This window comes from Girardinichthys multiradiatus, chromosome 5 (genome assembly GCF_021462225.1).
Source record: "Girardinichthys multiradiatus isolate DD_20200921_A chromosome 5, DD_fGirMul_XY1, whole genome shotgun sequence".
NCBI classification, from domain to species: Eukaryota; Metazoa; Chordata; class Actinopteri; order Cyprinodontiformes; family Goodeidae; genus Girardinichthys; species Girardinichthys multiradiatus.
This window is the reverse complement of record NC_061798.1, coordinates 44773773-44788548: the sequence shown is the minus strand read 5'-3', so window position 1 is coordinate 44788548 and position 14776 is coordinate 44773773. Positions and strand designations below refer to the sequence as shown.

The 14776-nt window shown below is 42.3% G+C and overlaps 1 protein-coding gene across 4 annotated transcripts in view; it reads right to left on the bottom strand.

The window, feature by feature from the left end:
• The window catches only part of fbxw7 (F-box and WD repeat domain containing 7), a 110259-nt gene that overhangs the window by 26443 nt on the left and 69040 nt on the right, over positions 1-14776 (bottom strand). For 3 of the 4 annotated variants that reach the window (XM_047365365.1, XM_047365366.1, XM_047365367.1), the window contains 2 exons: positions 3284-3366; positions 1662-1803 (listed from right to left, as the gene is read on the bottom strand). In XM_047365365.1, coding sequence (XP_047221321.1) covers positions 1662-1803; positions 3284-3366 — 225 coding nt within the window. Of the gene's footprint in view, positions 1-1661; positions 1804-3283; positions 3367-9624; positions 10093-14776 lie in introns of those variants that run through there. The other variant, XM_047365368.1, reaches the window with a different exon arrangement.

Sequence of the window (14776 nt, the reverse complement as noted above, 5' to 3'; positions counted from 1 at the left end):
GAGCTAAAGGCTGCTATCGAAGCATCCTGGGCCTCCATAAGACCTCATCAGTGCCACAGGCTGATTGCCTCCATGCCACGCCGCATTGAAGCAGTCATTTCTGCAAAAGGATTCCCAACCAAGTATTGAGTGCATAACTGTACATGATTATTTGAAGGTTGACGTTTTTTGTATTAAAAACACTTTTCTTTTATTGGTCGGATGAAATATGCTAATTTTGTGAGATAGGAATTTTGGGTTTTCATGAGCTGTATGCCAAAATCATCCGTATTAAGACAATAAAAGACCTGAAATATTTCAGTTAGTGTGCAATGAATCTAAAATATATGAATGTTAAATTTTCATCATGACATTATGGAAAATAATGAACTTTATCACAATATGCTAATATTTTGAGAAGGACCTGTATATCGACACAAACTGAGGCAGGAATTGAACCCTTCCTACTTTTAAATCAGGAATTTTAAACATTTGATAGAGACAACAGATCAGATTCCCGACTTCCTAATGTCAGACGAGCGATCAGACAAAACAAAGGTTTTACTATCTTAAAACAATTATTAATTTATGTTGTTTTAGAAATAATTTTGACAAGAGTTTTAAAGTTCAACAGAACATCTGTCAAATCTTAACCTCATGCATTTCTCTGTTGTTTATCAATAATAATTCTACAGCAGCTGTTAATAATAATCAGAAAAACAATATTTTCATAGTTTTTACAAATAAGAATGAAGCATCCAACCATGCTTACACTTTCACTAAAAATGAATTTAGCATTCCAACCTTCATCAGAAAACATAAATAACGATAATAACCGTGTCTTTTGTGCTCATATGGACACAACATCTCATCGTTTCTAAGCAAGTTAAAAAGGATTGGGCCGAACACGGTTCCTTGTGCGATCAATGTATTGATGACGTTATCAGATACAACGCTGTTCACCTCTGCAGGCATATTTGAAACTATGATAATCTCTTTGGAGATAAAGTATATTTTTAAGAATCTTGAGAACTTTTTAAACTAAACACAAAGTTTTTCACAACTCATTGGAATGGGTTGTAAAAAAGAATGCAGTTCATCCCCCTTTAGCTTTTGCTGTAAGAATGAAGGCTCTGAGAGGTCACGGGTTCACCCAGCCATTCGAAGATAGTAAGTCATTACTCTGCAGTAATGATATCTATCACAACTCTTTACATTAAAAGAAATCACAGGGATCATCACAGCTAATACGTTTAAATCACATCTTATTTATAGCTCAAGAATCACAACAAACAAAAAATTAACAACATGCAGAGATGACAGAGATGAAACTCTGCAGTGACTTGATGAGCCCTAAAGAGAGGCTCAAAACAAGAAAAACTAAACAGTTTGGTCATCAGGGACATTTCAGACGAACGCAGAGGAGAACCTTTAATAAAGAGTAAAGCTCTGAACCGGACTGATCTTTTTACTGCTTTTCAGTCCAACAGGTACGGCTAATCTCAATTCCACGCTACAGTGGTTATGGTAATATGCTGGGCCAACACAACAAGGCAGCAATTATCTCACAGACTAAGTGCACAGTGATTGGAAGGACACCTGCTTTCTAATGAGCTTTTGCTCGAGGGTTTAACACCAACCAGAGTGGGGGACATAACTCCTTATAACTCTTGTGTGCTCACCTGAAATGTTCGGAGCCATTCCTGGAGACCCGTAGGTGGCTGGATTGAGGTGATTCGTCGTCTCTGCTGCCCCTGACCATTGGCCGCTCTGATGTGACCAAAGGTGGTGGGTGTGGCTGGACACGGAACAATTCCTGTTGGGCTGCAATTTACAGACAAAAAAAATAATCTGCATTGATATGAGACCTTTAGATGCAACCGGCACAAAAATAGGCAGCAGACGGGAAACTGAAAGCACTGCTTTCAACAAGTGGAATAATAAACATTGAAATTGCTCTGCTACAACTTACGCAAAAATTTCAATACAAATTACTCTGACAGCATGACACAAAAAAACGGCAAGTGACACATTTAAAGATTTCATATGTTTCATTTACTGATTTATAGAGCACTTTAAAGCAACCAGATAAAGTGACCAAAGGACTTAACACTAAGATCACAACACATAAAGAAAATATGCAGCCAGACAACAGGAAAATAAGAATTATGTCTAAAATGCCACCATGATTCTTGGTGTTGAAAGCCTGCATAAAAAAATAAGTCTTAAGCTTAAATTTAAAGATGCCTGGGTCAGTGGGGGAGCGAAGATGTTAGTTCCAGAGTCGCCCCAATGCTTGACCCTGGTCCTTAGAAACATCTAATAAAAAGTGATTTGATGACTTTAGGGGTCTGTCACGTACAAAAAGATGGAAAATTCCAGTTAAATAATGCGAGGCCAGGCTGTTAAGAGCTTTAAAAACAAACAATAAAAGTTTAAAATAAATTCAAAAAGGACAGGAACTCAGTGTAACGATGATAAGACTGCAACCTGGCTGAAGAGACAAGTATATTTGTAGGTCGTCTGCATAACAGTGGGAGGCTGGTGCGTAGTTATAATTTATCCGGCAGCATAGAAAGTGAAAATTGAAGGGGACCAAGAATAGAGCCTTGTGGCACTCCACACATAAGAGGAGCACTGGAGAAGGATAAATTATTGATCACTACAGAGAAGGATGTCATTAAAGCTAAAAGCTTTATAATTTGCCAGTGATTTACTTAATCAAGAACAAGTCTCTGTTCTGATGGCAAATTAATATGACCATTTACTTTATAAGACCAACAAAACTACTGACATAAACGTGAGTTACTGCTAAACTGCATTAATTTCTAGTTAGGTACAGCAAATAAAACTGAATGGGAGAGTTTATATTTCATTTGACCAACAAGAAGCTATCCAGTGGATACTGTCCATGCTTTCGGTTCAGCCGGCTGGTGGCAACATGGGAAGCTGGGGTCGATTTCATTATTGATTCATTTTTAATGGCAGAGGAAGCAGAGAGGGAGGCAGTTACATAGCAACATTTACACATAAGTGGATGTGTTGGGTCTGAATTTTAATGCAGCTACATGTGAACACATGCATTAAAGATTCAGAGCAAGAGAAAACAACTGGGACTGCAGGCTGGATACTGCAGAAACAATCCATCCTACTGTTTCAGAACATGAGCAGCATTCTGAGTTCATAACACTTGACATTTTGTTTAATTGGCACTATTACAATGTGTGGCAGATGGGAAACAAAGGCAAGACTTGGTGCGCTAACGTAAACTGTTGGAAGTAAAAAGCAGGATGTCTGACTGTACCTCGAATACTCTGGGCCTTTGCAGGGCTTTTTTCCTGAAGGGAAAGATCGGACCTCTGGGCCTGGGTCCAACTTTCTCTTCATCTGAAGAGAAAAGGAAAGAAATAATGGAAAACATTAGAAAACAGAACCCCTGTGGAGTCTATGCTTAAAACAAATTACACACTTCCTTTTTAAAAAGGCAGCACTTTGAAATGAGTTTGAATGCTTTGCAAAGTATTCACACCCCAGGAACCTTGCACATCACCGTGAACACAATGCCCACCATGAGGTCAGGTAGTAGCAGGATCATGCTGGGGGGATATTTTTTACAGCTGTGACAGGGAGAGTAGTCAGAGTTAATGAAGAAGAATGGGCCTGGATACAGACCGTCCTGAAAGAAAACCTTTTAGCAGAATGCAACAGACTTTAAACTAGGGTTACTTTCCAGCAGGAGAACAACCTTACTGGTTTAGATCAAAGCATGTCCAAGTGATGGAATGGACCAGTCAAAGTCTAGACCTAAATCCACCACAGAATCTGTAGCACGACTTGAAAATTGATGTTTATACAGGTCCTTCTCAAAATATTAGCATATTGTGATAAAGTTCATTATTTTCCATAATGTCATGATGAAAATTTAACATTCATATATTTTAGATTCATTGCACACTAACTGAAATATTTCAGGTCTTTTATTGTCTTAATACGGATGATTTTGGCATACAGCTCATGAAAACCCAAAATTCCTATCTCACAAAATTAGCATATCATTAAAAGGGTCTCTAAACGAGCTATGAACCTAATTATCTGAATCAACGAGTTAACTCTAAACACCTGCAAAAGATTCCTGAGGCCTTTAAAACTCCCAGCCTGGTTCATCACTCAAAACCTCAATCATGGGTAAGACTGCCGACCTGACTGCTGTCCAGAAGGCCACTATTGACACCCTCAAGCAAGAGGGTAAGACACAGAAAGACATTTCTGAACGAATAGGCTGTTCCCAGAGTGCTGTATCAAGGCACCTCAGTGGGAAGTCTGTGGGAAGGAAAAAGTGTGGCAGAAAACGCTGCACAACGAGAAGAGGTGACCGGACCCTGAGGAAGATTGTGGAGAAGGGCCGATTCCAGACCTTGGGGGACCTGTGGAAGCAGTGGACTGAGTCTGGAGTAGAAACATCCAGAGCCACCGTGCACAGGCGTGTGCAGGAAATGGGCTACAGGTGCCGCATTCCCCAGGTCAAGCCACTTTTGAACCAGAAACAGCGGCAGAAGTGCCTGACCCGGGCTACTGAGAAGCAACACTGGACTGTTGCTCAGTGGTCCAAAGTACTTTTTTCGGATGAGAGCAAATTCTGCATGTCATTCGGAAATCAAGGTGCCAGAGTCTGGAGGAAGACTGGGGAGAAGGAAATGCCAAAATGCCAGAAGTCCAGTGTCAAGTACCCACAGTCAGTGATGGTCTGGGGTGCCGTGTCAGCTGCTGGTGTTGGTCCACTGTGTTTTATCAAGGGCAGGGTCAATGCAGCTAGCTATCAGGAGATTTTGGAGCACTTCATGCTTCCATCTGCTGAAAAGCTTTATGGAGATGAAGATTTCATTTTTCAGCACGACCTGGCACCTGCTCACAGTGCCAAAACCACTGGTAAATGGTTTACTGACCATGGTATCACTGTGCTCAATTGGCCTGCCAACTCTCCTGACCTGAACCCCATAGAGAATCTGTGGGATATTGTGAAGAGAACGTTGAGAGACTCAAGACCCAACACTCTGGATGAACTAAAGGCCGCTATCGAAGCATCCTGGGCCTCCATAAGACCTCAGCAGTGCCACAGGCTGATTGCCTCCATGCCACGCAGCATTGAAGCAGTCATTTCTGCAAAAGGATTCCCGACCAAGTATTGAGTGCATAACTGTACATGATTATTTGAAGGTTGACGTTTTTTGCATTAAAAACACTTTTTTTTTATTGGTCGGATGAAATATGCTAATTTTGTGAGATAGGAATTTTGGGTTTTCATGAGCTGTATGCCAAAATCATCCGTATTAAGACAATAAAAGACCTGAAATATTTCAGTTAGTGTGCAATGAATCTAAAATATATGAATGTTAAATTTTCATCATGACATTATGGAAAATAATGAACTTTAACACAATATGCTAATATTTTGAGAAGGACCTGTAGATGCTCTCCATTACTTCTGATGGAGCTAGAGCAACCTTGCGAAGACAAACGGGCAGAAACTCTCAGAAACTACAGTCTCCAGATGCACGGAACTGGTAGACACATTCCCAAAAGGATCTGCAGCTGCAAGTACAGCAAAATGTGGTTGTGTGCATTTTTACTTTCCCACTAATGCAAGTTTGTGTTAGTCTACTGTTTAACATCCTGTTGCTTTAAACGTTTGTTGTGGTGATGTGTAACTGTAAAAAAACTGAAGTGGTATGAATAGTTTTGCAAGGTCATGGTTCCTGGAGCTTTTTAAAGATAAAAGATGGCTTTTGCAGATTAGAAATTTTGTTATTAGGTTTTAAATTAAGCATATTCAAATGCTGACAACACTGCATGGCAGCAAATACATATTTTAAAAATCTATTGGCTAGAAATTAAAAGTAACATATTGCAGAACCAAACAGAGATACGATTCATCTGTAGATTTAAAAGAGCTCATTATTGTGAGAAGGTAGGTGGGTGTTTAACTTTCTTTGTGTTTCATCCTGAACATGATAACCACAAAAACTGGGAACAGTGATCCCTGAGCTACCAGACATACAATAATATCCAGAGGCAAACACATTCACACCCAGATTCCAAGGTACAGGTTGTTCACACACACTAAATAACCACAGGATAGGAGGACTCTTAGAAGGAGGGCAAGCAGTGCATTCTTTAACTGCATGATTAACATCGATGGCTCACAAACGAAAACAAGCAAGTCAGTTCTTTATTATTCTTCATCACCTGCGTGTGCGCGCACCGTTTAGTCCCCCGTTACCACCTACCCGACTGTGCAAACAAAAGAGGCTGTGTAGAGGGCCTGGGCGAGCCAATTTTCCTTCATCCCATGCCTGCCACTCTCCCTGGCACGCCTTCTCAACACACATGCGAGTGATCACCATCCCTTCGTCATCCCGGGATGAATAAACAAGCCAGAGGAATTACTGAGCACGTACGTTTTGTGTCCTGCCACAAGAAGAAATCAAACGTGACGTTCTGGCCTTGTTGCATTAATTATATTAGGTTATCTTTGCAGCTCAGATATGACTTATTCTCTCGGTTTGGTTCCTAACATTTTTGTACACAGTCACATTTGGCAATGTCTCGTTTACAGTTAAAGACCAGCCTGTTTTGCTGCAACCTGTGGAAGAAAACATACATCTCTGCCACGGCAGAGCATAATTAGATGGCTTATAGAAACTAGAAACCAAATTCAACTTATTTTTCCCCTCGGAGGCAAACAATGCTCTTTTGATGCATGTTTATTATTGTAGTATTGTATTCTACACAAGGAAACGCCGTTGGACATTTGACTCCACGCTGTCTGGCTCTACAGTGGCATGATTACATGTCTACCTCAAGATGTGTGCTTTTTTTGTTTATCACTATAATTTAGTGAAAGAGAAAGATTGAGCATCTGTTTTCGGTTTCAGCTTCATGGGCTTACATGAATGTTATGAACAGCAAACCTCAGTGCAAGAAAAATTAAAATAAATGTTCTTTTCTTTCTTTACAATGACAAGATGTCTCCACCACTCTCTGTGGGCTTTAGAGCCTCAGCCACTAACAATATTCATCAGGTGTGGGTAGTGAGTCCGTTCAACTGGACAAATATGTTGTCGACATGCAGAGAATGAAAGACCCTTAAAATCTAGCCTTCTACCAATCATTGCATCTAAGCAGCTGTTTGCGATGGGAATATTGGGATGCTCATTGTCATTTGATACATTGTGCAGCTTTAATAAATACTGAATTTCCATATAAATGTATAGCAGATAATTCTACAGTATAATGTTTGGATGAATGGATGGAAAAATGCCAATAATTTCCAATCTTTCATTTTCTTTTTCCAGTTTTTTAACATTGCTTGGGAATCTTGTTTTAATAACAAATAACAAAAAAAAAACAAATCTACATGTAACCAATTAAATACCAAAGTGTCCCGTAGGTTGAAAGTTTCCTGTTTCTACCAGTTTTTTCAGTTTCCCCCATTGAAACTCAACTCCTGTATGCAAATGCTGAGCGCTTGACAGCAAAAACTTCCAGTTAATTGATGAAGGAAATGTACAGAAATATCTCTGAGCGTTTCTAAGTCTAATGCAAACAATGTGAAAGCCAGGTCAGGTGTGTAACCTACGTTGGACAAAATTTTAAGACTGTGTGATTGGGGTGAATCATAAAATGTCCAGAATAGTTAGACCCGGTTCTTTCACCCAAAAGCCTTGTTCTTAAAGTAGTGATCTCACTGCATCGGCAGTTTAGTAGCCAAGGAGAGCTTGGGTGTGTGTATGCATGCAGAGGGTGTGTTTGTGTGCAGTATTGTTTTGTGTGTGTGTGTATGTGTGTGTGTGTTTCGGAGTGAGAGACAGGAGAGAGGGGAAAAAAAAAGGGCGTACTGGGCGGTTAGTCTGAGCCTCTGTGTGAGAAAACCTCAAACTCAACGTCAGCATAGGAAAGAAAAGAAGAAAGAGAAAAAGTGGAAAAAGCTTCTTCTTGTGTTTCAGCTTAACGAAAGGTAACGAGACTGAGAGGACGCAGTGTTTGTAAATCACCCCCAACCAGTCGTTCCTCTTCCCTCCCCCTCTGGGTTCCCTTTCTCTACCCGACCAAAAGCCCGACAGATGGATACAAAGAGGGTTAATGTTTTAAGATAGTAATCACTCTCAGGAAATGTGTACATTTTAATTAGGGCTGCCTGTAGAAAAAGTCTGCTTGAGTGATCAATGTAACAGTTTCCCAAAGAGAGCAGACACAACAAAAATCTAAAATCTAAACTATGATTTCCAAGAACCACTATCCAAACGAATCAGAAGAGCACATAAAGAGTGAAATATTCAAATTCTGCAGTGTAGTAATGCATTTAGACATGAAATGATCAGGGTTTTCCTGGAATGATAATTTAAGGCTTTTTTAAAGGTTCAACCTAACAATTCTCATTTTTTCTTAGAACAAAAAAACTAAATATGTGCTGCAAAGTATTATGGATTATACACCAAAAAATGGAAGTAGTTCCTGGTTTTTATGTATTTAATGAATAGGAAAAACTGTTTTACTTTCAGCTTTTGACCCGCTGATCACGGGTCAGATCTGAGGATTACAATCTCTGGCTGATTGATTGGAGCATCTCTAATTAAATCCTTGAAAATGGTGAGAGTATGAGTGAGCAAACATTTTCAATTATAAACCACTTCCTATTATGATATGCTTATTATGATTACTAGAACAGAGTAAAGGCCTCTGAAAAAAAAAAACCTAAAAATTTAATAGAAAAGATCAACCAGTTTATTTAGATGAAAGCGGCGCTTCTGTAATACTTATTAGTTTGTACCCCGCATCTCCATTTAAACGGGCTTTATTATATGGGAGCCAGCCAGCAGAATACACTAAACATCTTTGAGGAGATTCTACCTCACGCGGTCTGACACAGTGACCCATTATCTGTGTTTGGAGCCTGAGGCGAGAAGCACAATGTCAGGGAATAGGCTGCTCCAACAAGCAGAGGCGGACTGATCACATGCACACATCTCAAGCAGTCACTTTGGTCAGTGGAAGATAACCAGTGCTGCGTAACATCTAATTATGTTAACCCCTGCAAGCTGGGCTGCAGGGGGAAACAGGCTGTTTGTGAGCTTCCCATTTCTAACAATTGAAGGTCTAACTTACAGAAGCAAAGCAATGCTATATATATGCAGAAAAGATGGAATGGAAAAGCACCCAGGTGGTTTCAGGAAAGGCAGAACAGTTGATGTGCAGGTGCAGAGCTGCTCTTATGTGTGAATCCAGGGAAAACGTGTAGATATGTCAGTATAAATATAGCTAAATGTTAAAAACCTAACCATTATAAAGCGGTTATAAAATAATTTTTAAATCCAAATTAAAGCAGTGGCTTTTCTCCACCACAGCTAAAGTTAAAGTAATGGAAAAGAATTGAAATCACAGCGTTGTATTTAAACATTTAACAGTGCCCTATCATACACATTACGGCCCAGGCAATTAAAGAGGCGTCTGTGGGGGTCTGTCACACTGCTGTTCATCCTCCGCAGTGGCCGCACAATCTGCCGAGAGCCGCGCGTCAAAAATAACGCGACTGAAGCGTTCATTGCTCAGAGCCGAGGACGTGATTTCAAGCTGAAATCCCATACTCACTTTGTAAAAAATCATCTTTAAAGTGCCGTAGAACCCCATCCTTGTAATCGGGTGTGTTTTCCTTTTTTCCTCCTTAGTGACAGTCGGTGAAGTCCAAATGCGTGTGCTTGGAGGGGAGCGAGGGCAGCGTACTCTCAGGTAAATCCGCCTCTGATGCGAACATGCTCGGGCACGTCACCGGACTGGCTCGCTTGCAGCAGATTCCCACGGTAAGGACATTCAGAGGAAAAAGGCGGTGGAGGGGAAAGAAAAGACCCGCCGTCTCGCTTCGACTTAACGGGGAGGGGATAAGAATCGATGGGCGAACAATGCGATGATCCCGGAGGCTTGCGCGCTGCGACCGAGCAGCCTCGCCGTTCAGGGAAGTGAACAGATGAGAGGGAGGGAGATGGGGAGATAGAGGGTGACACTCGGTAGAAAAATCAGGGGGGAGAGGACGGAGGAAAGCGTCAGAGCGCAGAGCAGTGCCCTCTTCCCTCTTCCCAGCCTGCACGATGGCTTTCTCCGAACAGGATCGGGTTACATTCTCCCCGGTGGAGACGGCAGGAATGGTGCAGTCCTGCATTTCAGCAGCACAGTGTGCGGCGCATCCTCTGCTGATCGGGGGCGGGGGAACATGCATGCAGAGCAGAGGAGGCTGCACACAGGAGCAGGGTGGGGTACGTGCTGGCCGAGTTTTACGCATCAAAGGTGAACTCCACTTGTTGCAAACCGCGTCGTGTAAAAACTACAGCGGCCCTTATATGCTCTGCTGAATGCATTCAAGACGCATCACTGAGGAGTAGCTTCATACATGCAGATACGAAGACTGTGACTCAAAGATGCGGTGGAAATGCATGCACATTGAGCAACTTCTCAAAACAGTTTCCCATCACCAACTACACCGGTCAGGCATAACATTATAACCACTGGCAGGCGAGACACCGGTTAATGGATGGGGTATCACCTGCAAGTTAACATTTTGTGCTGAAATATGTTAGAAGCAGGAAAATAGGCAAGACTAGAGATTTGAGCAAGTTTAACATGCGCCAGACAACTGGGTCAGAGCATCTTGAAAACTGCAGCATTTGTACGGTGTTCCAGGTCTGCTGGGATCAGTAACTTACAAAAGGGGTCCAACTATGGAAGAGAGGTGAACTGGTGACCGGGTCGTGTTCAGCCAAGGCTCATTCAGAAACACGATGGTACAAAGGCGGACCATGTGGTCCAATCCAAAAGATGAGCTACTGCCTCTAAAAGCGCTGAAGAAATTAATACCGGCTCTGATACAAAGGCGTCAGAACACAGTGTATCGCAGTGGATCACCTACGAGGCTGCATAGCTCTGGACCAGTCAGTAGTCCATCCTGACTACTGTCCACCACTAAAAGGGCCAACAATGGGCGAGTGAGGATCAGAACTGGACCATGGAGCAGTGGAAGATAAAACTTTTATAATAAGGGGATTGGGCTGCCGAGGTCTCCACCTTCGTCCGCCGTCCAATCCTCTGCACCGGTATCTCACGGTTCCCCCTGCAGGTGGTGGGCCCATTGAGGGATGGCCTCGCATCTCTCCTTCGGGCTTGGCCCGGCCGGGTCCCGCGTGGAGCAACCCAGCCACCAGGCGCTCTCCGACGGGTCCCGACCCCAGGCCTGGCTCCAGGGTGGGACCCCGGCTCTGCCGTATCAGGCGACGTCACGTGCCTCGTTTGTATGGTCATCATGAGGGTGGCTTGTCCTCTTCAGGTTGGTGAGGAGTTCCTGCCTCAAGTGGAGGAGTTCAAGTATCTCTGGGTCTTGTTCACGAGTGAGGGAAGAATGGAGCGGGAGATTGACAGACGGATCGGTGCAGCTGCCACAGTAATGGGGGCAATGTGCCGGTCCGTTGTGGTGAAGAGAGAGCTGAGCTGAAAGGCAAAGCTCTCAATTTACTGGTTGGTCTACGTTCCTACCCTCACATATGGCCATAAACTTTGGGTCATGACTGAAAGAACAAGATCACGGATACAAGCCGCTGAAATGAGCTTCCTCCGTAGGGTGGCCGGGCACTCCCTTAGAGATAGGGTGAGGAGCTCGGCCATCCGGGAGGGGCTCGGAGTAGAGCCGCTGCTCCTCCACATCGAGAGAAGCCAGTTGAGGTGGCTCGGGCATCTATACCGGATGCCTCCTGGACGCCTTCCTCGGGAGGTGTTCCAGGCACGTCCCACCGGGAGGAGGCCCAGGGGACGGCCCAGGACACGCTGGAGGGACCATGTCTCTCGGCTGGCCTGGGAACGCCTTGGGCTCCCCCCGGAGGAGCTGGAGGAGGTGTCTGGGGAGAGGGACGTCTGGGCGTCTTTGCTGAGTCTGCTGCCCCCGCAACCCGGTCTCGGATCAAGTGGAAGACGATGAGTACAAGTACTTTTATTATAAACAAAATTAAAATGAAAAGAAGAAACAGCAATACTTATATTGATCCAAAATCAGCATTTCTGCTGCAGCTGCCCACTCAGTAACACCGTGCACTGTCTGCAGCTTCACGTCAACTACAGCACATCAAAGGAAAAAAACATAACCTGGAGCTGGCAGCTTCTATTTGGGTGAATACAAACTGTCACAAATTTTAGCATTTTCTCCCATCAAGGAAACAACCAGCGACGGCTTTTATGTAAATGTACAAAAATGGAGTCTGGAGGAACAGAAAATGAATACTAAAAGTCCCCTTAAACATTTACTAGCTATTTAAAAATCGGTCACAGTCATAGAAACCCAGCCGCAGACATGTTTGCAAGAATGCAGTCTTCCTAAAAAGATCTTTTCATACCGATTTATCTGCTTGGACTGAACCACTGGTTTCAAATCTCAATCAATATTTACTTCTTTTGACATCACAAGGCGTCAGCATTCACAAAGAATGGGTATGGGAGGGCTTTATTCAGAGGTGATGGAGCATTAAGTTCTCAAGCACCCGGGCTGACACCTGTAATTACTGAGTGGCCTCAAACTGTGGGGGGGTCACATGTAACAGCAGTTAAAACGTGAAATGGACCACTATTCAAAAGAGATTTGCTTCATTGGTAAAATCCCACAATTCCAAGAAATTTAAAATGATTTACATTCATTTCACAAGTAAAATGCTAATTTTCAACTAGAAGGTGAAGGAATAGATGTAAGTCTGAGTGGGCACAAAGGTTTAGTCCAACTTCGGCTGGACAAAAGCTTTCAGAATCATAAGATGTTGGAGTGTAGGGGACAGAGATTGGGGCTTTGTCTGTGTGTGTTTAAGGGGGCTCTCATGAGGAAGCCCCTCTTGATGCTCCATGCAACCTTTACACAGCACACTGGAATGCTTGGCATGCTAGAGGGGTTGTTCTGTGGCCTTTAAATGGTCCACACTGCAACCTCTTCTTCTAATGGTTAGTAAAGCATTACCAGGTCGGCATCCCTCCATGATGCCGACCTGGTTATCAAAACCAAACTCCTGCTGTATTCTGTGTCAAACGATATAATTGTTATTGTCAAACATGTTCAGGGGACATTCTCGTTAAACACTTGCTTCTCTTGCTGCAGTATTTGAACAGCAGCAGATGTATAAATATACACTCATTACATTGCAGTGCAGCAGATAGCTTGTGGGGAAATGCAAATAGCGTTTCATTTGACTGCACACAGAAAGACAACATCAAAGTCAAGGTTTCTGCGTTTGACTTAATGGGATCCAAGCATCTTTGGAAGGAAAATGCATCAGAACATCTTTTGTTGTCCTTTTAGTGTACGTACAATCAAACATTTGCAGTTTTCCGCCTAATCTAACCATCATCAGAATTTTAAAAAGACTCCCACCACTTTGTTGCAGAGAGGAAAATGTGCAACATGTGCAGATCTACATTAAACATCTCTACAATCTGAAATGACCAAAATGAGTATAGTGTGAATTTATTGATCAGCACATCTTTACAAAAAGCAGATAATTATATAAATATAACTTATATTATACACAACTAGCATGGTTACTTTGTTTTGCTTTAAGTAAATCTTACAGTGAGAATCCCACACTGACTCATGTCTACTTCTGAAATTTGTTTACTTTCAGCTTTTTAAGTTCTCTCAGATATTAATAAATTAATTGTTTAAATGTAACAAATAAACCTATATATGATAAAATACCATGCCAAGATTATTAACAATTCTTTATTAGATAATAAAATTGATCAATTGGTCTGAGTTTCAAGTTATTTTTTAAGAAGGACAAATGTTTTGACTGAGGCAAGAGAAACAGTGAGTTAATGATTAATGTAAGCTGGTGAACTTGAAGGAGGGAAATACTTGTCAGGCACTGATGCATCACTAAACGGGTCTGTATCATTGTCTGCCTGTCGTCTCAACAGAAAAAAAACGAGAACCAGGGGGTCTGCTTTCTATAGACTGTTCTCAAACAGTGAAGTGTGATCCAGTTTCTAGGCTAGACAGATGCAGTGCCAGCGGCGGGAAGCTCGCTGAATGAGGCAACCATAGATTGTGGCATTCTGTGAAGAGATAAAACCCGCGTCGCCCGGATGAAGCTGAATTAACATATCCTACAGTCACCCTCACGACAGAATCACTCAAGTTTAAAGAGACAAGGTCAAAAAAATAAATTAAAACAGCGAGAGGATTTTTCTCCCTCTTGACATCAATGGCATCCACTGAAGAAATTTGAGAGCGGAGGTCTGGATTTGCAATTATTAGTAATTAGAATGTGGATTTAAAAGCAGATGCAGCATTTAAAAATGTAAAGCAGAGGGAAAAAACCAATAAAAAAGCAGCTAATAGTCAACGGCATGTGCAACGGAGGTGAGGAAACATTTTTTTGCTGGTGAGGGGGGGTCGATACACTTAACATTGTTGGAGCTTTAAAAAAACCGCTCTGCTAGTTTTACCATGTGTTGTTCAAAAAGGTTATCATATCTGAACTCGTTATATCAATGACTGGACGATAGAGATTAATCTGCCTGTGTGCTCTGTCCAGCTGAACAGATTTGTCTAAACACCTGAAACAGACCAACAACCACACTGAGGGCAAAGGTGCAGCTGCAGTTTACTATAGCAGGGTAATACAGAACAAGGCATGGATTTCAGCCTTGGAGACTGGTCTGGTCAAAGTGACGTCTAGCAAAAAAACAAAGACTGACATCAATCCAAAATCCAACAGTTGTA